The following is a 25,617-nucleotide window of genomic DNA, read 5'->3' as shown; positions in this document are numbered from 1 at the left end:
TATAATTTTCTTTTAAAAGCCTGTGTTATGGCTTTGTTAATCAGACTAATTCCACTGGGAGAAGCTGTCTGGCCATCAAATACACATGAAGAGGCTAGGTGGCCAGGGAATCAGTCACTGCCAAGATTTCAAGAAGGAACAGAAGGATGGCTGTACCTGTACCTCTGGCAGTTACTCATCCACTCTGGTGACCCATGGGGAATTACCCACCCCTCCTATGGCCATCTGCTGATAACAACCAAGTATTTGAAACTCCTTTGGTGTTTCCATCAAGAAAATTCTCAACACAGAGCAAAAGATATTTGCTAAGATTCAGATTAGAGTATCTGCCAATTTACACAACAGAACCAAATCCTACCCTAATCATAAAATGCAATATTATAGTTAATTACTCAATAATACATGGTCTAACATATTTTATATCAATCTCAGCTTTGTGCTACAAGTTTTTTTAATCACTCATATTTATTTAAATTATGTATTATTTTTAATTGTCATATAAGTCATATATTTATAGTATGACAATTCAGGTATAGAGTATGAGTTGCCATTTTGAAAAATATCTCAAAATAAATAAAACTCAAAGATCAATATGGAGAGCAAACTTATAAAATTAAACTGCTGATTTAAGTACTAAGAATTTTAATTAGATGGGCCTCAAGTTTTCAGAAAAAAAATAATGAGTTTACTAAAAGTCACCTAACTGAAAGTAGATTCCCTTCTCTTACTGGTTGTCAAAGAACCTCCTACTAACAAAGTGGATTAACAAATACTGTTTCTCAGTTATATAACCCAACACAGAACTGGTAACAATCATTTATCATCACAAAAATACTTTAAAAGGAAAAATGATATAGCTTTTAAAGATTTGAATTGTGGAGGAACTAAAGAAGCTCCTCTGATACCTAGAGCTATTTGCTAAACACAAACAGTAAATCTGTTTTGCCACATAGCAACAAAGTGATCTTTCTTATACCTTAAAGCAGACTATCCCTATTTTCTGTCTTTTCTAATCTCTTAACTGAACTCCTATTATGTTTCATTATGTAGCTGTTTCAAACTCTACACTGGAGTTTAAGCTCCTGGAGTAAAACAACTATGGGTGGTCATTTCCAATGCGCTATAGCATGCAGCACAGTGGCTTTTACTTATACTAGGTCAGTAAGATGTTTGCTCTGCTGATCCATAACCAAGACACATCACAACTGAAATCATGTCAAGAAGCCTGTGACAAGGTGTGTCCTGAAAAGCTCTAATATTTCGGTTTACTCACTGTTTTCTCTGCTGACTACCACCTTGCTTTCTATAGGTGCTTGCAGACTTCTACTGCTAACTCTAATTTAAGACACACCATTCTCCCTTCCTCTTCTCTATCTCCCTCCTTTAGGCAGCTGTCAGGATTTATGGCTTGCCTGCCCTGTAGTTTTGCTCTCAATCTCTAATGAAAGTTCCTTGAACTTCAAAAGGAAAATAGAATTTCACTTAACAAATTAATAAAAACTTCTTCAAAAGCTTAGTGATACAAGTTATTTAGGGAAAGTATGCTTAAAAGAATTAAAAATGAGGAGAAGCTGGGGGTATGGATCAGTGGTAGAGTGCTTGCCTACTGCCTAGCATACATAAAGGCTTGGGTTCAATTTCTAGTACCACCATAAAAACTCAAATTAAATTTGAGGGGAAAACAGTGGTAAAGAAAGACTGGTTTAAAAAAGATATACAGACCGCTAAACAAATACTAAGAAAATCCAACTCTGTCATAAAAGTTCCAATATGGGAAAGCAGGAAGAGCATGTGCTGATTAGTTTTAGTTGTCAACTTGATACAATCTAGAATCACCTGGAAAGGGAATCTCAGTGACGGACTATCTAGATTAGGTTGGCTATGGTCATGTCTATGGGGATTATCTTTTTTTAAATATTCTATTTGTTTTTATTTTATGTGTATGAGTGTGTAGCTTGCATGTATGTAAGTGCACCCATGTCATGCAGTGCCCATGGAGGTCAGAAGAGGGCATCAGATCCCCTGGAACTAGAGTTATGGACAGTTGTTAGCTGCCATGTGGGTGCTGGGAACCAATCCCGGGTCCTCTGCAAGAGCAGCCAGTGCTCAATTGCTGAGCAGTCTCTCCAGCCCCTGAGGGATTATAGTGATCAGTTGGAAGATCTGCCCACTGTGGGTGACACCATTCTTTGGAAAGGGAACTCCAGACTGTATGAGAAGAGAAAGTGAGCTGAGCACTCACCATACATGCATTAATTCACTGCACTTGGCTCTTGACAGTGCATGCAATCTGACTAACTGCTTCAAGTTCCTGTCACCTTGACTTCCCTGCAGTGACAGGCCTATAACCTGGAATTGTGAGCCAAATAAAACCTTTCTCCCTTAAGTTGTTTATGTTGGGGTATTTTATCATAGCAATAGGAAATGAAATTAAGGCAATAAGATAATTAAATTAAGCCTGCACAAATCTTGATCAAGTAGCAGCATATGAACAACCTTTCATCCCCATGACACATGTTTATGCATAATGCAAACTATCCTTCCCTCCAGAGAGCAGTGAAATTAGTACAGAATTTACAGGAAGCCCTTTGCTCCACCCCATACAAAATGGTCAGAAAAGTGGCTAGCAAAACCATTTTCTTCATAAACCGGGACAGATAAGAAATCAGAAAGTTCTCACAAATGGGTTCGGATCACAGTGATAAAAACCCTACTGAGGGGTATCTTGTACAGACTCAGCTGAATACACAAGACAGACAAACTGCTTTACCTGTCAGCCTTCATGAGGAGGTTTGGTGGTAGCTCCATGAGCTGGTTATGCTGCACATCCAAGACCTCTACCGATGTTCTCTCTAGTCTTTCAGGCAGTCTTGCCAACTGGTTGTGTCCTGCTAACAGTTTCCGGAGACTACTATTACAAAATAAGCTGTACGAAAAGGGACAAAAGACAGAAGGCAACTTATTTAGAGCTAATTTGAGATGAAGGTTAAAAAAGTAAAACTTGAATATTTTTAGCTCTCCACAAATCACACAATTAGTAAAAGTTAGCAAGTTGATTTTTAATATAAACTTGGAGCTATTTGTATTTTAGTATTTCCTCTACTTTAGTATTCCTATATGTAAAAACTATGAAAAAGGACATTGAGCAAGGAATTTCTACTTGGTGAAAAATGTTTCATAGATGGAGACAGCGAAAACCTCAGCTAATCTTGTTGATTCACAAGGTAATCTATAAAGGGCTGTATGCTTCTTCAGCCCCAGGGTGCTTTATCCACAGAATCTGAATAAATATAGCTGAGTAACCTTTACATAAAAGATTAACACTAAACAAAGGCATCTCCTATCCAATTAAGCTTCAATAAATACAACTAAGAAAATGTTACATTTTACTTCAGTTGTATTTTATAATCATATTCATTTCTCCTTTTTTTCCCCCTATGCTTGTATATCTTAGGGTTCCAGAGCTTAACCCTCTACAAAAGTAGACACTCTCTGCTAAAGAGAGAACAAATTTAACCTACTGTTTTCTTGTGAACTTTAAAAAGCTGTATGAAAGCTTAGCTATATTTCTTCTAACAGATATCAGAAGTGTAACAAATGATGAAAACTGATTATTCTGATGGAAATTTACATTATGGCTATACTTCAGACATTTCAAGTCTTAGGAAATAATTGGGCCCTGGGTTTAAACATGGACATCTGAGAGCTGAAGAAAAGGTCAGGTTATAATTTATATCATGATCACTTAGAATGCCTTTATACTGCTGTCAAAACACAAAGCTTCATGTTTTCTACTACATATATTCATGGTATATAACATAACATTTTGGTATATGTCATAGAATGGCTAATTTAAGTTAATTAACATACATATTACCTCAAATACCTATTTTTTAGTAGGGGGGATTATTTAAAATCTACTCATCAATTTTCAGGAATATGATAGTTTTATTAACTATGTCATCATATTTATGAAGATCTTTTGAACTTATTTCTCCTGTCTCACTGAAATATTGTAACCTTTGATTCACATTGGTTAAAAAACATCAAATATTTTGGTACAACTCTTCACTTTAAATATCAAGGTAGAGTCTTAGTTAGGCACACTGGTGCATATCTATAATCCCACCACTCAGCAAACTGAGGCAGGATTGAATTCCAGGCCAATTAGGTTTCATTTTGAGACCTTGCCTCAAAATAATAAAACAAAACCAGAACAAAAGCCAGACTCTTTCCCCCAAAGATATAAGCAATCTGTTTCAACCACTAATACCCTGGGCCACACCATTAAAGACATCTGACTGTAGGATCAGACATCAGTGTGATAGGATAGATCATGCAGGACAGTATATAGTCACACTGTCACAGGGCACTCTTTTTAACAGTCTCTCCAACTCAAGAATTCAGTGTTCAGTTCAGTACATCTGTTGTCTATCCTTAACATGGATAACTGAAAGATAGGCAAAGAAATATTATTTTGATTTTTTTTCAAAAGAAAAGGTTTGATCAACTATAGGATGAATATCAAATACTAATCGTATTTAAATCAGATTAGTATAATTATTTTTTTTGAAGGACTTGAATTTTTTCATGTGCAAATACTAGCATGATCTTTTTCACTGGGTAGATGGTCTTGAATTCATTCAAGAAAGGTTGCTTAGTCCAACTTAACGAAGGCTCTGTCCTTTGAGTACTGGTGGAAACACTGCCAGCACATGTTCAACCTGTGTTTCCGGATCAGACAGTGGCAGTTAAGCAGATGAGGCACGAGTGAGAACCCTGGATGAATCCTTTTGGATTATAAGAATTATTGATTCTTTAAAATATTAAAATATTCTCTTTAAAAATTTTTTATTTTATGTGTATGATGTATTGCCTGCATGTGTTTAAGTGCACTCATGTTGTACAATGCCCACATAGGTCAGAAGGTATTAGATCACCCTGGAACTGGAGTTATGGATGGCTGTTAGCTGCCATGTGTGTGCTGGGAGCCAAACCTGGTACCTGCAAGATCAGCCAGTGCTCTTAACCACTGAGCCATCTCTCTAGCCCCTAAAATACTCTTTTAATACATTTCTACTGATAAAAAATTCATTATTATATCTATCACATATCTTCCTTAGATATACAAAGTTTAAATATTAAATCCATTCTAATGAATCACTTTCACTTGAATATTCATCAACAATTAGACCCTTACAAAATCTACAGCTAATTACTATAAGAGAGTAAGCAATATATATTGGTTTTGTTCCACATTAAGAAACATAGAGAGAAATACTAAATTCTAGAATACTTAGCATTTGTTTAGATTCACAAAAAGCCTATACTGGTATAGAGCCAAAGATTGGCTTTGGGAAAATCTGGGTAAAATACAAGTTATTTTGTATTCATCAATGTATGTGAAACTAAAATAATATCTTCTTGTACTACAGAGAAAGAAGCTGTAGTCACTAATGTGCTATTTATTGGACTGAAGAAATTGAGGGATTACAAGAAAGGAAAGAGAAGACAGAAAAATCAGGAAAAAGATAATGGTAAATTCCTCCCAAAACTCCCCCACTAGTTGTACCTACTTTCCTTTCTGTGTTCCTCTTATAAAAGTGCTAGGCATGGTCTGTCTGTCTGTCTGTCTGTCTCTCTCATGGTGACTGGTTGCAGAGGAATCACCTAAATGCTTAATTAAGATAATACTCTGGGGCAGAAAGCATTTCAAATGGATCAAATTTACAGGTATTAAGATGGCTGAAGAACAAAGAGAAATGAGTGCTTCAGGGACTGGATGTTTAACTTGGACTTATTTCATGAGAGTGATATTCTAACCTAGAAATAAAATGCGAGCTATATATAGTTTTAAACTCTCTAGGAGCCAAATTTAAAAAGTCAAAAGAAATAATTCTTACAACCCATTGCTTGACTTGCTATATTAAAATGCTTTTAATATGTATTATTAACATTTTACATGCAGTGCATATCTCATACAGTTCTTCTCAATTAGAATTAGTTACATTTCAGGTGCTCAATAGCCACTTGGCTAATTATGAGTGACGACAATATTAGCTTACCTCTACCACATTTACTAGGTTTATCAAGTATGTATATTTCATAATCCTTTTTCCTTCAAAAGAGTATAAGATATTAATCATATACTTAAATATTTGTGCACTATGTACAGATGTATAAGAGTACATGCATGCATATGCATGTAGATGCCAGAGGTCAGCTTCAGGTGTCTTCCTCAAACACTCTTTACCTTATGGGTTTTTTTTTTTTTTTTTTTTTTTGAGGTGAGGCCTCTCACTGAGTCCAAGGCTCACCAGCTGGCGAGACCAGCTGGCCGGTAAGCTCTGGGACCCACCTGTTTCTGTTCTTCCTATGCTAGGGTTACAGACACATGTGACCACACCTGGCTTTTATATTTGGGTGCTGGGGATGTAAGCTAGGGTTCTTGTTCTTGTGCAGCAGGTACTTTTCTGACTGAGCCATCTCTCCAGTCTCTATTCATATACATTTAAAGATCATATAAAAGTAGCCTAAAGTAAAAGCATAGTAAGTTACCTCTAAAATGTTACTTCTATCATATTTTTATTGATATTTTTTACTGTACATTGACCAGAAAAAAAAAAAAAAAGACTTCTCCCTGTCCTGTGACTGGCTGAAAATGTTGAAATAACCAAACCTAAACTTTTGTATCCACTGGTCTTTGATTAAATTTAAAATTAATTAAAATTAGCTAAGTTTAAATTAATTAAAATTAAACTTAAATTTAAATTAATTAAAATTAGCTAAGTTAAAAATCAGTCCTCACTCAGAACAGCCACATTTCAAGTGTCAGTAATTGTACGTGGTTGGTAGACTTTACTGAACCACACATAGATGGACACTATAGTCATCCAGAAAGTTCTACATACAGGCCTGAGAGACTCCTGTTTATGAACTACCTGGCTAGTCACAATTAGTGGACTGGAAAATATCTATCCATATCTATGGATATTAGGAATCATCAAAGGGCTATTGTGAGGCTCTTGCCATTCAAGTGTAAATTATGATGGACTGGGGAGATGGCCTAGCAGGTACAGCACTTGTGCAAGCTTGACAACCTGAGTTCATATCGCCAGAAACCAAGTAAAAACCAGATGCAATAGCACATACATCTGAAATCCCTGTGGACAGAAGAATCCAAGGTGGAAGGTGAGGACTAACACCAAAGTAGTCTTCTGACCACTACACATGTGCCATGGTACACCACACACACACACACACACACACACACACACAATTGTGGAAAATAAAACAAACTAGAAAGAAAAGTTCATAGAGCTCCTACTACAAATTTCAAGTCAAAGAGAAAATAACAATCTAGTTTGCTCTTTCAAGGTTTAATGATCTATGATCTAACAATTTCCACCTGTCCCAAGTCCCGCCACCACCACCATTGTAATCTGGGAAAAACAAAAGGTATTTATGGATAAGGCAGACATAGTAAGTTAACATAAGTAGAACATTCTGAAAGAATTAAGATCTCAGAGGTGACCCACTCGTATTATTTGTTGAGTCTCTGAATATTTCTTCTGGTTTATTTATAATTTCCCACTATCACCACCACCTGGTGTGGTTTTGCAAAAGTCAGCCTGAAAATCAAAGGTTCACCCTACTCTCTGCTCAAGAAGAGACAAAGTGAGTACAAAAACAATGAATACGTTTTTAAAATGTGTCTTTTAGGGGCCAATTATAACAAGCCAACAAGATAAACACTAAGCCAGCATGTTTTATTGCTCATCTATCCTCACATTCTCTCACTTGATCTGCAGTACTTACCGGGCAGGAAGTTCACATATTTGATTATGGGCAATATCCAAGACTTCTAACTTTCGGCTTTCACACACCCACTCAGGCACATTTTCTAAACAGTTCCTAAATATAAGAACATAAAGTTACTAATTTTAAAATTAAATTTGACCTCAAATGTGTTTTTTAAGATTTGTTTCATTTTTATTTGTGTGTATGTGTCTGAGGGTGTGTATGTAAGTGTGTGCTGGTGCCCAGAGGGCAGGAGAGACGCCAGATCCCCTGCAGCTGGAGTTACAGGCAGCTGTGAGCTGCTAACTGGTCCTCCGCAAGAATACATGCTCTTAACTGCTAAGCCATCTACCCAGTCTGAAAAATGAGGTTTTAAGTTAAAAAAAATTACAAGGAAAATAAAAACTGAATTATTATAATAGAGAAGAATAAAAAGAATGAACACAGATACATCATTTTCACCAACTCTGAAATCTACATTTCTATACCTCAGATTACCTTCCCAACAAGTCTATACTGACTGCAAATTTAAAGAGAAGTCTCCTACTGGGAAAAAAGTACACATAGAGCTCCAGAGAATCAAATGAAAGTTTTATTTTCAAATTTACATTTTTAATCATTTATATTAAATACTTCCTAATTCCACTTGGCATCATGAAAACAGTTATAAATAAAAGAGAAATATGTAAAGTAAAAAGACGCATTAACAGTTAAGACTTAGAATTAACTGAAAACATTTACCTGAACATCTGATGATAATTACAATTACTAGAAACAAGTGAGCTAGACCAATGGTGACTTTTAAAAATGATCTGACCACTAGAAAAATGTCTTCCCATATAAACAGTAGGCAGAAAATGCCTTCTATTTCCAAAATTTAATAAAAAAATTGATAGCAAAATTATAGAATGACCCAATTTTTAAAGTCATTCACATAAATGTCTTCCTAGTCTTATGTTAGTCTTTTACCTTCTTTTTTCAAATATGTAAAGTAACTAGGCACACAAAAAAAATGGAGTGCGTATTGTCATTATAATCTCTCCCTTCCCCTCTCCTCTCCTCCTCATCATGCAAGGGATTGAACCAAAGGCCTCACACATGCTAGGCAATCACAGATGAATTCTTTATGCACAGATGAGTAAGTCCTTCATGAATAAGACAATCACAGGAAGATATTATACCAAAAAGATGGTGGACTGATGAATGACTTTTAAAAAATTGAGTTCTATAATTTTGCTATAAATTTTTTGATTAAATTTTGGAAATGGAAGGCATTTTCTGCCTACTGTTTATATGTGAGCCACTATTCTGGCTCCCAAAATTGAAATTATTTGATTTATAATTAACTCATAAACTATCTTAACAAGACAGGAGAGTGAACACACTCTTTCATAAAAGCAACTACAACATACATAAATTAAAACTGTAAATGGTGAAACAACTTAGAACTTTGTATTGAAGTTTCTACTAAACTCTATGATACGTGCTCCCTTGGGAGGGAGATGAATAGAGCATGTCCCAGCAAAGATCTGGACATGAGATTTACAAAAGGAAGACAAACACTATTTAGGTGAAAAATTCAGGGTTCTGACCCAGGGGTTTCAATGGGGACCATTTGCCGATTACATTCTATAAGTAAAATCAAAACAGATTCACTCTGGCCAGCTCTCCGAAATAAATCTGTGCAAGATACTTTTATGTACCCATGTGTACAAATCTCACTCTGTTCTAATTTAAAAGGTGAAAAATAATATCCACAGCTGGTAAGAGGGGGTAAAAAAAATACCATAAGAATGTAATCAAGGGGCTAGAGAGATGGCTCAGAGGTCAAGAGCACTGGTTGCTCTTTCAGAGGACTCAGGTTTGGTTCCCAGTACCCACATGGCAGTCCCTAACTCCAATTCCAGGGGATCTGATGCCCTCTTCTGGCCTCCACAGGCACTGCATGACACCAGTGTACTTCCATGCACTGAACGTGTCCTCATACACATAAATGAATAAATAAAATTTTTAAAAGAACTTAAGTAATGTCTTAAGTTAAATAAAACTGTTAGAAATTTAATAGGAATGCATAAAGCAATTCAAAGAATTTTATAACTAATTTTATAATAAAAAAAATCACACTTGGAATTAGTCTTCCAATAGCTAAAAATTCAAATACTCTTTATTATTAAAATAGTTAAGTTTGTGTACTTTCTTTAAAAAAATTTTGAATTTTTGTACATTTCATACAGATCATGTTAATCAACTTTATACCCCCCTTCCCCATTGGCATCTGCCCATGGCCCCCCGACTAGATTTCATATATTCTGTCATTTGTGTTAAGGCCTATCATGTCAAGTTAAGTGTCCCAGATGTCTTTCAGTGCATCCATATTTTGCACATAGTAAGAAATTACATTTGTCTAGGGATGTGACAGCCTTGGGGTTTTCTCTAAGATCTATGACCTCCCCAGCTATGTGTATTTGGCTAAGTTTACAGCATCCTACATGAGTTTCCTCCCACTGAGTGGGTTTAGGTGTTGATTACCCCCAAGATAAAAGTGCCACTACTGTACTAATGCTGGTTGTTGTGCCAGTCATTGATGTGGTTATTAGGCCTTGAAGCTGGGGTTGGACCATTGATTGATGTTCTCCCTTACCAATTTGTATAGTGTTCTCTAAAGAACTTCTGAAGAAATTCTTGAGAGCTAGTCTTAAGGGGAAGTGGCTTCCAGGTCAGAAGTTTGTGTACTTTCATGTAAAATTCTACACCTCACAAATCACACTATAGTTGTGATTACAAAGGATGGTGACTGTTACAAAAATAACATAATTCATATTCCAAAATGACTTAAGATTTGTCTGAGAGTCACAGACTCCCATGTGTTCTGTAATTATGAGCATTTTCTTTGGAATTTCTTTAAAATGAGTTTCAATTTTAGTGTGTTAAAATTACTGAAATTTCATTTATGAAAATACATACTGCAGACAGAGTCATACCTTTGTGTTATAAAGGAAAAAAAATCTATTTTCATATTGGTGGGTACTGTACCAAATAAGACACACTGCAGAGGCAAATCTGCATAAAAGGTAAGAGGGTCTGCCTATCCAAAAATAAGCTAAAACAGCTAAGAGTTCTTGGCACGGAGAGATATAAGTACAAAATGATAAAGAGGGAGAACTAAGAGAAAGATAGTACTCTTTTTAAAAAGCAGTCAGTGTTATATTTTCAGGGGAAAGCACAAGATATAGTTAAGATAATTAAAGAGCTATTGGATCTTCAAGTTATCCTGAACCATCAATCTTAGGCCCATGCTTAGTGTCAACACTGGCTCCAGAGGTGGGTATGTTATCTCCATGACAGGGGCTTGTCTAGCTTGGTGAGGCCCTGGGTTTGAGCCCCAGTTCAGGAAAAAAACAAAAACAGTGGCACCCAGAAGTCACCTGATTCTTCTTGTGTGAACTATAGTATAGAAGTGTAATCTAATGGAGAGGTACTAACATTTTTAGAAGGTAAAACCATTGAATTTAATTTTTATTATTTTCTTTCAAAAGCTATAAAATATCTTATGCATAAAATCTGACAGAATTACCTAGGTAACTCTCAGATAGCCTCAACAGTTCTCTGAGACCTGCCTTCTTACCTTGAAACATCCATGTAAGACAGATAATTCGGAACTGGGTAAACATCAAGTTGAACAAGTTCTAGGAGGGGAAAAATAAACCCACAATACATTACTATCCATGTGACTCTGTACGTAGAATATCCTCACTGTGCTTTATTGCCCACTGTTTTCTTTAGTAACTGCAATCCATCTACTTATGCAACTTAAGCTGCAGGAGAGCGAAGACAACTTTTTTTGTGAAGACAGCTTTTAAGGTAATCATAAGATTTTATTCGCAGGTTGAAAGTAAGCTAGTCATTCAACTTTCCTACTTCTTTCTTGTTCATTTATGTGATTCTCCTTGTTATATGTGCTAAAATGGATCCAGAAGATTAATTAAAGGAATATCATATTTTGAATATTCACACGCTTTCCAAAAAACTAAAGGCATCTTGTGTTCTGACTTCCTCCCTCTACTCAAACAGCACTGCCTGGAGAGTCACAAATGACTTCTAATGAAAGCAGAAAGCTCTTCTTCCAAACTTTATGATACAAGACACCACTGTCTGCTTAGGGCTTTGTACCTTACACATAGTCCTGCTATGCCAAGTAATTCCCAGGTTCAACCCTTATGTAATTGCCCACTCTGGCCCTAGCTAACAATACAGTGCTTATAGATCAACTTCTGGTACCACGTCTCTTATCTTACTTCCATTGATTCAGGTATGCATCTCTCAGTAGATGAGTCACAAATCAACACTTACAGCCCTGGCTCCAGGTCCCATTGGCTCACACAAGTGTATCTTAGCCTGGATAAGTGGAGTGGTGGATTTGCTCACTCTTCCACCATCAATGTATCTGTTCACTGTGCTAACATAGCAGTCTGAAAGCATCACTTCATCACACAACCCCTCTTCCTAAGAATTTCTCCTAGATATCTACAGATTACTACACTAGGTTCTGTATTTCACTATGTGACTCCATGCCATACATCCCATGAATACTTCTATAAGTTCAGAATTCCCTGTCTTTTCCCCAATGCTGAGCAAGTCACATTCAGATTTCTTCCTCCCATTTTATGCGTTCTAGTTATCCAAATCCAAAACTTGGTGCTTCGCCAAATTGATTCCACTAGAACCAATATCTACTTGAGGTTTGATTCAATTTTTTTTTCCCAAAAATATGACAGTAAGAATGTCTTTTTAAAATCTCACCTTTTAAAAGTCATGAGCTACATTTTGTATTGAGAAAGTGCTTTATAAACATTGGAACAATTTGTAGTAGTAAATACTTGATTTTTAATTTGGTTTGCTGGTTAAAGGGGACAGAGTTCTTCATTGTAGCAAATACATGCTTACACAACCTTTTCTTTTTTGATCCAACATGATTTTCTAATTCTGAGGAAGAGATCTTATTAAATGGCTAAGAAACTTGCTTCTATGGTATCCCTGTGTGTATATAATTCAGATTTATAAGAAAATAATTCCTTTGTTAGTGGAACATGAAATAGCAAGTTGTGAGTGGAGTGTACAATGGGTTTCCTTTTACCCTCCACTATTTACAAGGTAGACAATAAAATAGTTCATTTCTCCCCTTACTTTAAGTAGAAGAAACAAATCAACAGTGGGAACAATTCATCTAAATATCATAATATAAAAAACAAGTTAGGAACAATAAAATCTTTCCTTTTGATTCCTATAAATACCAAGCCAACACTCTTCTATTATGACTTTTATCTTCCACGATTTGACACTACTAAAAGAGGAAAAGAAAATCAGTGAGGCACTGGGTAAAAAGACCAGCTCTGATGAAATCTGTCACATACCATTAGAAGAAGCATAGAGTGATTTTAGGAAATAGCCACAAATGTTTAATGTCACCAGCTGGTTCCTTTCACAGTGAAGAACTTCGATGTTGTTGAAAATCATAGCATCTAGACTGGCAAGTTTATTGTCGCGCAGGTCAAGCTGAGTAACATGCTGTAGAAAGTCAACTTCGTCTGCTATAAGCTTCCTAATTATGTTCAGCCTTAAGGAGAAAGGACACAAACAGAAAAACTAGTTAACTGCATTACTATACATAAACTGCCACACCTGAACAGTGGGGGGTCATGAGGAAGGACTCAAGTTCCACTGCATCATAGTTCTCCATGACTTCTTTAGCATCTGGCCTTCTTGAACTGGCCAGATTCACTAGCTAATTTTAGGTATAATTCCAAGAGGTTTGAACAGTCACAAAATATTTTGAAATACAATTTAGGCCATGAAAGTTGGAAGAGGAGCAAGTCTATTGATTTTTACCTAATTCACTTCAAGTGTGGAAAAAATATATCCACTTATGCACACTTACTTCCAGAGAATTAGGTTGTGAAAGTACAGATACAGCACTGTAAAGTACACAGGAAGCAAACCCAGAACCACCTGTGAAACACACTACAATTACATTGAAAACCTAAGGGAAGAGATAGGATTTGTGAGCAAGTAGATGACAATCATAAAACAGGACAAACCTAAGGCGTGAACATGGAAAAAATAACGAATACAAGTCACATAATGAATGGCAGCATCAGAGATGGAAACAAAGGTACAAGGATTCTTATTGTTTCTGGACCAGAGCAATAACTGAAGTTATTTCCACTTATGAAACACTAATCAAGGAGCAAAGTACAGAAAATACTGAAAATTGGCATTATTTGGATTCATTAAGAAATCATAAAATGAAGGACATCAATGACTGAGAATTTTAGGAAGTGAAGCATTAAAAAAAAAAAAAAAAGGCAGAATCTCCTGCCATAACAACTGGTTGGCTAATTGACTAAGGCTGATGCAAATAAGCTGTCAAAAGACAAGCAGCAATGGATCAATGTGAGAAAGCTATAAAATCATTGAAACAAAGATAAACTTAGCTTCCAAGGGGAAAAAACATCTTGATGTCACTTCTTGGCTTGATAGGTTATAACTAAAAAAACCCTTTCCTTATAACAAATCCAAGAAAGTACTGAGGTCATGTACTTGATTAGATAAGCACTGATATTATAGATAGAATTTAAGACCAAGATTCTCCATAGTGAGTTTCTGCCCTTTAAAAAGACAAAACAGAACCATATAACTAAATTATTAGGAGAAACATCATAAAACCACGGAAACACAAGGTTGAGTGACAGCACAGAGCTAGGATTTATCAGCATCCAAGTGTAGCATATGGTGTCTTTAAATGTTCCTAGATGATGTTTTTGGTTCCTGCTTTTTTTTGTTCTAGGTTATAAGATATAAAAATTGGCCTTGGGGCTGGAGAGATGGCTCAGCGGTTAAGAATACTGGTTGTTCCTGCAGAAGACCCAGGTTTGAATCCTAGCACCCACATGGCAGCTAACAATTGTCCGAAACTCCAGTCCCAGGGGATCCCACAGCCTCTTCTGACCTCCCTGGGCATTGCACGACACAGATGCACTTACCTACATGCAGGTAATACACACATACACATAAAAATAAATAAAAAATTTTTAAAAGTTTTAAAAACTGTATTATGTATCCTTCAATCTATAGACAAGTATCCCAGTCACCACCTATCAAAGAACCTTCTTTTTCAAGAGACAGAGATAGTCAGAGATTTCCACAACTGGTCACACACGGAGATTGTCTGCAAATTGCCCAAGCCTAAGTGGTACATCTAGGATGCAACCTCTATATCTAAGAGTCACAGAACATAGAAAAAGGGATGAAGAGAACACTACTGCATCTTTCAATTCTCATCAATGAAGCTCCCTCATGCAACACAGAGCCAGGAACGCAAAAGGTCACAAATGGCCCAAACACAGAGAATAAGAATCTGTGGGACCTTGGACAGTACTCTTATATTAAAATCCACCTACCCAGGGCTCAGGGATTGTTGCAGAAGAAGGGGCATAAAGATTGTAAGAGCCAGGGAGGAAGTGCATGACCATACGGGAATAGTCCTACAAGCTCTTGGGACTCTTTTCATATGAATCTACAACAATGGTGTCAGCATGCACAAGACCCATGCAAACTTAAACAGACTAAAACCCAGCACAGAACTGTGGAAATGAACAGCAGGCCCCAATCTTAGTCGAAGAATTATTGGCAGCTGATTCCTGCTGGGTGACGATGAACTGATCTTAAAGAGAGAGACTCTAGATAGACTCTAGATAGAAAGACTCTAGATAGACTGAGAGAGACTCTAGATAGACTCTAGATTGCACTGAGGGACATCTGGGGACACTAACTTTACATGATAGGCCTTGACATAAATGACAGAAGGTATAAACTCTGGTGGGGAGGGGGCTATGGGAAAGTGCCAAAGGGGAAGAGGGTATAAAGATGATTTTCTGTATGAAATACACAACAGTTCAATAAAAATAAAAACAAAACAAAAAAAAAGTTTTAAAAATTGGCCTCAACCCAGAAATTCATTTATTTTCAAATGTTAATCAGGTTATCAGAATGTGAACAATGAACAAACAAAGAAAAACAAATTTTATACTGGAGACAATAGGACTGCAGGAATTTAAAAAATTCTTCCCCAAACAATACTTTGAATAACCATAACCCGGGATTATCACTTTCATTTCAAGGAGCCACCCACCCACCTTCCTGTCACTGTATTAGTACTAAAATAATAAAAGCTTGGTTTAATGACAAGACAAAAGAAAATCTACAGGAAAAGGAAAGTTGACTTCCTGTGCATGGGAAGGACAGTCTTAGTTGCTTCACATTACAAAGCTAACCTCGAACTTGTCGTCTAACATCTCTAAGCCTGACACTCATGTGAGATGAGAAAACATGTTTCTTATCCTACAAAACAGTAAATAAAATGAAACAAATATCTATGTCCTAATTCTGTGTACACTGTAAAGGGCCATGGCAATGATGAGGAGGGCAGGATGATGACCTATGGCTTGGTGTTGAGAAATTAACAAAAGGAAATGCTTTAAAATGTTCAATTAAGAACTGTATGTAATAAGTGCCACAACAATGAATAAAATATAGAGGATTTACAAAACAGACACTATTGAAAAGGAAGCATCTCATTTGAATCCCAAGGGCATGTAGTGAGTTCACAAAATTTTTAAAGGGCAAGGAAAAGTAGTTTTCAAGAATCAGCACTGTGGCATCTAGACAAGAACATAGTGTAAGTTTCAAGCTTGACTACAGCTAAGAGGAAGGAACAGTAATATGGTTCCCCAGGTGTAAAACTATTTATCAAGGACTACCTACTAAATGCAATACTGGGTGGATCAAGGATAAGTAGCATTGCTTAAATTACCTATGGCGAGGGACCTATTTTCTAAACTTCTAAGTTATCACATGGACTGACATCCTGGAGCTCACATCTCGTACACAGCTTCTACCACTTGCAACTTGCTGTGCAAGTCTAACACTTATACCAGTTGCCTTCCTGCACAATGAACCTGTCATAAAGCATTTGCATACTGTAGTGATGTCAAATCACTACACATTTCTAAAATATGAGTTCCAAATTTATTAAGGAAAAGAACTAGTTGAGCAAAGAAAAAATTATACTCAGTTTCATAGGTTTCATTTGGTTGAGTATGAAAATAGGGGAACCCAAGGTTAAATTTACTAGTTGGCAGCTAAAGGGAAATTGGTCCCAAGAAGACAAAGAGTTAAGGAAAGACTGCAGAATAATTAAAATCAAGATAATCAGGAAGAAAGATCAATCTATGAGCACACACTACCCAGAGGGCAGAAAATACACATTGAAAGAGAAGTGAATGAGGGAAAGAAAACTGGGTACTGGCCACACTCGGGGCTGGAGGCTATTAATTACAGAAGTCATTTTAGACTCAAAAACATTAATGTAGGGAAAATAATAAAACAAAAATGATCATTTTTAATCTGATGTAGCATTTCCATTGGAAGAAAATGCAATAAAATCAGCCTTTTGCTTAAAGGAAACTAAGCAAAAACCCCAACCCCAAAATTACTCCACTAACTTCAGTTTAAAGTATCATACGGAGGCCAATCTGTAAACCAATCTACCAGTTGTATGTGTTTTAGCACAGGAGCCTGGAAGGAAGCAGTTATATACTTGCACTAGTCCAATATTTACTAAATGTCCAATGTCTATTACATTTAAATAGCTTGTATTTGATGTCATCTGTGGTGGTTTGAATGAAAATGTCCCCCATAGGCTCCAAGTATTTAGACATTTTGTCTCCAGTTGGTGGTGCTGTTTTGGGAGGTCTTAGAAGGTGTTGCCATCCTGGATGAAACATGTCACTGGGGGCAGGATCAGAGAGTTCTTAAGCCTTGCCAAATCTGGAGTTGCTCTCTTGTTTCCTGTGCTTGCCTGAAGATGTGGGAGCTTAAAGCTCCTCCTCCAGCCACCTGTGCCACCATGCCTCCCTGCCAAGACAGACTGTAATTCCCCTGGAACCCTAAGCTCAAATAAATTCTTTTTTTCTATAAGTTGCTTTGGGTTCACTGTTTCTATCACAGTAACAGAAAAGTAATTAATATATCATCTAAAAAGACTCAGGTTATAACTAGAAACATGAAGACTTCAAGAAGCTCTTCCTAAGAACTGTTGTTACTTCAAAACATATCAGATTGATCTTATTTGTAAGCTGCTTAAAACAAACAAAAAATGACTGTCTTGTGTGTATCAGGTAACTCAGAAATCATCTCAAGCTTGTTACCTGAGGTCAGTGCCCATCTTTTTTTTTTTTTTTTTTTTTTTTTTGGTCTTTTTGAGACAGGGTCTCCCTGTAGCCCCAGCCGGCCTGGATTCACTATGGAGACCAGGCTGGCCTTGAACTCACAGAGATCCACCTGCCTCTGCCTCCCAAGTGCTGGGACTAAAGGTGTGTGCCACCACACCTGGCTCATTCCTGGTTTTAACAAATCTATACCACTCAGTCACTGACTAAAAAGGGGTTTAAATTCTGAATTATGGGAACTTTCTAAATCCAAATGACTCAAAGTTAAATAATATTAACAGTTTGCAAAGAAATTTAACAAGGCAAAGTGTTGGTTCCTATCTCATTGCAAAAAGTTCTCAAAAAGGTAAACTACAACTATTTATATTTGCCAAATTAAGAATTCTAGATCTACACATTGCTAATTCTCCCCTAAGTGGTAGAGACTTTACTTCTTCAATGTGAGGACCGATAAACCCAAATATTTCTTTGTCAACTGGAATGTGTATGTTCCATAAACCTAACCACTTAAGACAGAAGAAAGGGGAGCAAACAATGCCACTTTACTGAACGAGCCTGAGAAAGAGTGTGTGGGGTTAGCAAGACAAGAGAACAAGGACAGGTCCACCTTTGACAAGCAGATTGTAAAGATGCCAAGAAAGACAGCTGAGCAGGTTTCACCAGTGAGGAGAGTCCTCAGTCAGTTAATAACAACAGAATATAATGCTTGCTGGGAGTGCTAGGAAATTTGCCTCAATTCTATCCACAACTCTATGTACTAGGTTCTATTAATAACTGTAATTTGTAGATGAGAACACAGAAGCACAGAGAATAATGTGGTCAAGATTTACCATGACTAGTAAGTAGGCTAAACTTCTGGTTAATGGGGGAATTAATTTAGTTGAAAAAGTACCAGATTGGGCAATTTAGCATTAAGAACAAACCCCTATATATTGGTTTGTAAGAACTTAAGTCCTGGCCAGATGTGGTGGCACATGCCTTTAAGTCCAGTACTTGGGAGGCAGAGGCAGGCAGGTCTCTGTGAGATCAAGGCCAGTCTAGACTACATAGTGAATTCCAGGACAGCTGGGGCTACAGGGAGACCCCCCCCAAAAAAAGAATTTAAGTCTATGACAGGCTCTTATTTTTCCTTTAAAAAGATCAATTTTACATCTTCCTCCTTATGCAATGGTTCCCTGTAATTAAACTAAAAGAACCTACCAAAGGATGATGGTAGAGCATCCATCGTATAGCAAGGACAGTGCCAGTGGCTTCCAGTTGGGGTTTAGTGTAATCAGATTCAAAGTTCAGATTCTCTGTTTTTGCAAGGGGTGAGAGTAGAGGGTGTAATCAAATTTGGGCCTGGCAGGAAATTAAAAACTTAACTTAAGGTCAGTGACACTTGAATGAAAAGATAAGAAATTAAATAAATTTAACTTAATGGGTATATAAAATTAAGGAAGACAAGAAAGAAAAAAATCAAGAGGAAATGTTCAATGATGTCAAATCTCTCATATAAAACATAAGAAAGACAAAGAGAAAAACTTCCACCTTGCTTTCAATGATTATTTTCATTTACTATGAACAGCTCTCTGCCCTGGTGATCCTATCTATTCATACAAATTCACACTGGGTTCAAGTTTGTAAAACCAAGGTAAGACTTTCAAGAAATAAAGTCATTCATCAATGAAAATTTTTAACAACGCTTCAGGTAAGAGCAAACACTACTGTTAGTCATTATTCTTCCCTCTAGGAACCAGTGCAACAAACCAGTCTGTTTGGCTAATTTCACCAAAAAGGCTGTAACTACCACCCCTCGCCCCCAGATAGAAGCCAATCACTCAAATGTGACTTATTTCTCAAAAAAGTTACCTTAGATCCACGTGTTTAATGTGAGGCATTCTTCTTAAAGCCTGCAGCCTAAGGGTCTCCAAACAGTTTCCAGACATACAAAGTTTATCCACAGCAGTCAGTTTCTCCAACACCTCTGGAATGTCAGTAAATTCATTGAATGAAAGACCCAGATAATTGAGCTGGTGCATGTTCTCCAACTCAGCAGGAAGAGACTGGAGAAAATTCCCATCCAACAAAAATGTCTGCAAGCTATTCAAGAAAACAAGAATTATACAGAGAAGTACACATTTCCATTTTTATCAATATACAAGTTCCATAAAATCATATTACTAGAAAATACACCAAAATGCATAAGGACAAGGCCAGAGACAATAATGGATAACGGGTAAAAAATATCAGAAATAAGGATTTTAATCTTTCATCAAAATGGAAATTATTATTTTGTCTTTTTTATTACCAATTTCCTCAACTTAGGTAGGCATACATGGGAAAATGAGCTAAGCTGAATGTGAACCAGCCCATATCTATCTTCTCTCTCTTTTTTTAAGACAGGGTCTCCCTGTATCTCCAGATACCCTGGAATTCATCACTGTGTAGACCAGGATGGCCTTGATCTCACAGAGATCCACCTGCCCCTGCCCCTGCCTCCACAGTGCTAGGATTAAAGGTGTGTGCCACCACACACAGATTTCTCTTATTATTTTTAAAAATTAATTCATAAAGATTAAAATTCAATATAACTCAGAAAATGAGAAAGTCCCTCTCCTATGTTTAGATACATCTGTTTAGAACAATGGCATTTTAATTTTTACAAGACTCTGAAGAGTCTAAATTCTAACAAATGAACTCTACATAGACCACAGAGTGCCCAGAGTGCCTACAGTGCCTAACTACTAGATCTGAGGCCAAGACTTTCACAGCCAACCTAACAAATTAATATGTGCAGCTTCCTGGAGTTTTCCACCAACATCCCAACGGTCAAGTTTAAATTACACACTTGTGCATCACTCCCACAGCTGCTGGGACTTCTTGTAAGGCATTACAAGACACATTCAGCTCTGCTAGGGTTGGAATACTGCAGACAGCTAATGGAAAGTCTCCAAGATGATTGTTGGAAAGGTTAAGGCTCTTCAATTTGGTGAACCTATCACAACAAAACAGAAGAAACAAGTGTCACAGATGTATAACATCAAAAAAGTTTAGCACAATCCTGCAGATATTCTAGATCAACTCCTTAATTCAACTAAGGCCGAAAAGGAGCCCTTAAAGGTTTATGGAGCAGCAGAACCAGAGTGTAGATCTGACTCCAAGGTCCATATTTTACCCAAAATGCAATCACATTTGGAAATCAACTTGTTACTCTGAAATGGGGTTGGTTATTTGAGGAGGCGTGTTTCTCTGGAGTAACTTTTTTTTTTCTTTTCTTGACAGGGCCTCCCTATACCCCGAGCTGGCCCGGAACTCACTATGTAGACCAGGCTGGTCTTGATCTCTAAAGCCAGGCCTGTGCCACCATGCCCAGCATAACTTTCTAAATTGTATTGTTGCTCAGATAATTAGTGCCCAATAAATGGTTCTGTGAGGGGGCCAGAGCACAGGCAGAGCTGGAAAGCTAGCTTTTCTCCTATTTCAGAAAAGTCCAAAACCTCTGTTCCTTTTGTCTCAAACACAAAATGAAAATAACAACAAATAATCAAAGCTACACATGCCTAGATACCTAAGGCTTTGTAGTTTGAAATTTAGAAACTAATCAGCATTCCCCCATCTCAGGCCTTGATACTGTTGCCCACACATCTTCTTGAAAAGCTCTCTCACTTCATCTTGGCAACATTTTCCTCACAGAGCCCCTTCCTAATTCTCCTAAACCCTGTTCTGCATGACCTTCTTTCTCCTTTGACTCTTCTTCCCACTCCAGACTGATGGACTCCTGGCTAAAGTATTCTTTGTTAGTTTTATTCTTGCTCTACAATTGGCTCCCTTGGAAATCTTGCCACTAATTCAATAACTTTTTCAATCCCATCACAAACTGTCTCCACTTCCCAGTCACTCTAGCCTTCCAGTCAAAAACTGAACTTGCCTAAATCTTTACTATATCCCAGCATATCCTTCCTCCTGCTCTATTTCTGATAAGGTTCTTTTATCGCTTGTCCAAGCAACTGCAGAAGCTTGCCTTTAATTTTTACTTCTCTACGTAGTCTCAGATTTATGATCTCTACATCAATTCTACATGAGAATCATTTAATTAGTTAATTCTTTCAAGAACTGTCTCAGCCTAATACTAGGCAGTTTATGCTCTATCACAGACATATTATCACATGACCTATTTAATGAAATTTATAATAAAAATATTAAGCTTTAGTCTTCAAAGATAAATAAAATTTTATCCTATATGGAAAATATCTATTTGACAGGGCAAAAGTATTGATTTGATTTAAAAAAAAATAACAGCTATTTTATTGGATGAGTGAATGTAGACCTATTAGTAATTTAAATTGAAAAAGGGGGGATAATTACTGTAAAATCTGAAGTACCATTTTTAAAGTTATTTTATTCTTTGACCAATCAGACCTTCAAAAAGACTGTTTCTGCTTTATTCTGATTGCCTGTGACCTATAAGACATGAAGCAGAAGTGCGGGATCTGTTATGCTCAGTGCTGTGGATCCCAAAAGACATGTAGATCTCCAAAGAGGTTCCTGAGACCCTTTCATTAAATCCCCCAGGGAAAAACTATTTTTACAACAACACTAAGATTTTACTTGCTTTTTGCTACTCATTTTCTTTCAAGTATTTAAGAGATTTTCAGACTGCATGTCCTTGTGAAAGCACACCTGATAGAATGCACAAATAATCTAGTCAGAAAGGAAAAGATCTTCAAAAACATAAAGTAATAACACCCTTCTTCATTTTTGTTCTGTAATATGGTTTCCATTTAAAATATTCTGAAAATGCTGTTAATGCTAATATTTTTAAATATATTTATCTCAGCTTTTATATACGTCTTTAAATTTTTAATTCACTAAAATATGAGCTTTTATTCACATGAATAAAAGCTGCTTACATTCTCTGGTTTTTGAGAAGGTAAAGAAGTCCCGAAACAGGATCGCCAGGTAAACTACAGAACATCATTAAATATGAGTTGCAGACAATTATTTTTCCTGGTTTAAGTATGCCCTAAATATTACATGGGACATACACTAAAATTATTTGCTACCTGTAATTCAAATTTAACGGGTGCCTGCTTCACTCTATCCCTCCTCCCCCCAAATATGGCAGTTTTACCATATGTTTGTCCTTATCATCAAAGCTAAACCACTGCTCCCATCCAAACAAAAACAAGTCCTATCCTCCTGCATGTACAACCACAGGCCCACAGTGCACAGAGCTTGAGCATGTGGACTGCAATGTCTACATTCATGCAAAATGAGACATGGAACTGCATAGTTTAACAATTTGCTAGCTTGACTAAATAAACACTCAACTATATGGAATATGGGCCTCCACCTCCATTCTTATCCTAGACCTGCACATTTTAGAAGCTGACTTTGATTTACAAGTATTCTCACAATTGCTCCTTGCTACATTGCCCACACCCTGTATTCATCCCTATGTACATCTCTGACAACCAATCCACAAAACTCTTCCCAGAGAAGAGCATAGTGTTTAGCAAAGATTATTTCCTAGCATCCAGGTTCTTATTCAGAATATACCAACCACAATAAAATTTGTCTGTTTTGGCAACTCTAACTCTTAGCCTTCTTGGAGTTCCAGTTTTTATTATATATACAGAAAACAGATTACCAGCACTTGCAGATTCAAAACTCCTTTTAGAAAAAGATAGAGGAAGTGTCCACATAGAATGTATATCCCTCTGGTACTTAAAATGGCAATAGATAATTGAGGGCAATGAGCCATTCTGAAAGCAGAGGTCAGAATGGTGACTCAATAACTCATCATTTTGCTAACACTTAGAAAAGGAGAGAGCAAGTCCCACAGTATTGTAGGGGGAAAAAAAGACTAGAAATCATAATAGTCATAAAACAAAACACAGTATAAGACTTTCAACTCAAAGAATTGGAGAGATGACTGAGCAGTTAAGAACTTGCTGCTTCTGCAGAAAACTGGATAGTTCCCAGCACCAACATCAAGCAGCTCACAACCATCTGCAACTCCAGCTCCAGAAGATCCAATGCCCTCTCCTGACCTCGGCACACATGCACAGACACAGACACATAAACATAATTAAAAAGAAAATAAATTTTAAAATACCCCAGATTTTCAGCTCAAAAAGCCAATAAGTAATAAAGTATATACAGAACCAGTTCTAAAATAAAACTGACTGGTTTTTAAGGAAAAAGTTAAATATGTGCATTTGGCCAAATATTTTAAATAACTTTTTAAAAAACTAGAATTTCAATTCTATTATATTCACCCAGGCTACAGATATTTTCTCATAACTATTCAATATACACGAGAGAACAAAAACATCACAGAGTTTAAGATTAGTAACAAATGTTTTAAACTGGATGTGATGGCAAATAATTTAATCCAGGCAGGAGCAGGGGCAGGGGCAGGGACATAAGCAGATCTCTATGAATTCAAGGCCAGTATGGTCTATGTAGCAAGTTTCAGGCGAGCCAAGGCTGCATAGTGAGACTTTGTCTCAAAACAAAACAAAACAAAAAAAGTTTAATGATTACATCAACTGTCAAGCTATGGAGGTTTAAATGAAAATGTCCCCCATAGGCTCCAAGTATTTGGACATTTTTGTCCCCAGTTGATGGTGCTGTTTTGGGAGGTCTTACAAGGTGTGGCTATCCTGGAGGAATTACATCACTGGGGGGTGGGCTTAGAGAGTTCTTAAGCTGTGCAGGGTCTCCAATTGCTCTCTTGCTTCCCGTGCCTGCTTGAAGATGTAAAGCTTAGCTTTGGTTCCTCCTTCAGCCACCTCCGGCAGCATGCCTCCCTTCCATGACGGACTGTAATTCACCTAGACCCATAAGCTCATATAAACTCTTCCTTTTATAAGTTATTTTGGTCAGCGTTTCTATCACAGCAACAGAAAGTAACTAATACACATGGTCAGTTAGTAACAATAGGAGAAGAATGATAGTTTAAAAGCTAAAAACACAAGAGAAAAAGAAGGGTTTTTATTTTGCTTTAAAAACATCTTACAATGTATATGTGTGCATTCAATATATATACAGATATATAACATATTGTAGTGAGCACACACACAACCCACATACAGTTTAAAAAATAAAGTTAATTAAAGTGGATGTTGTGGTATAAACATCTGTCCTCCCCTAGTCCCCAAATACATTGAAACTTAATCAATTTAAGAACTCCAGCCTCATAAAGGGATCAGCACTCATGAGTTTGAGTGGAGCACCTGCCTCCTCCATCATGTGAGGATACACACAAAATGCATCATATTTGAAGAGCAAGCCCTCACCAAATACCAAATTTGCTGGCACCTTAATCTTGGCGCTCCTAGTCTCTATAGAAGTGTGAGCAATACATTTCTATTGTAATTTACCCAGTTTAAGGTATCTTATTAGAGCAGTCAGAACAGAGCTAAGGAAGTAGACATTTTTCTCATTTGTGGTAGTTATCAAAAATCAAGAATAGAAGACTTTGAAGTCATTTTATTTCCCAAGTTTATAGACAAAGAAAACTGTGAAAAATTGTGTGACTACT

At 36.8% G+C, this 25,617-nt stretch overlaps 1 protein-coding gene across 1 annotated transcript in view; it reads right to left on the bottom strand.

Annotated features, from left to right (window-relative positions):
• Nucleotides 1-25,617, bottom strand: part of Phlpp1 (PH domain and leucine rich repeat protein phosphatase 1) — a 263,807-nt gene that overhangs the window by 45,500 nt on the left and 192,690 nt on the right. Inside the window, exons 5-10 of the mRNA XM_029567169.1 lie at nt 20,917-21,063; nt 19,938-20,168; nt 13,212-13,414; nt 11,426-11,486; nt 7,819-7,914; nt 2,771-2,926 (exon numbers count right to left, since the gene is read on the bottom strand). Of these exons, the coding sequence (XP_029423029.1) occupies nt 2,771-2,926; nt 7,819-7,914; nt 11,426-11,486; nt 13,212-13,414; nt 19,938-20,168; nt 20,917-21,063 (894 nt within the window). The remainder of the gene's footprint in view (nt 1-2,770; nt 2,927-7,818; nt 7,915-11,425; nt 11,487-13,211; nt 13,415-19,937; nt 20,169-20,916; nt 21,064-25,617) is intronic.

This window comes from Nannospalax galili, unplaced genomic scaffold (assembly GCF_000622305.1).
Source record: "Nannospalax galili isolate Female #2095 unplaced genomic scaffold, S.galili_v1.0 scaffold298, whole genome shotgun sequence".
Classification (NCBI taxonomy): Eukaryota; Metazoa; Chordata; class Mammalia; order Rodentia; family Spalacidae; genus Nannospalax; species Nannospalax galili.
Note: the sequence above shows the minus strand (reverse complement) of the source record. Positions and strands in the feature narration are given on the sequence as shown.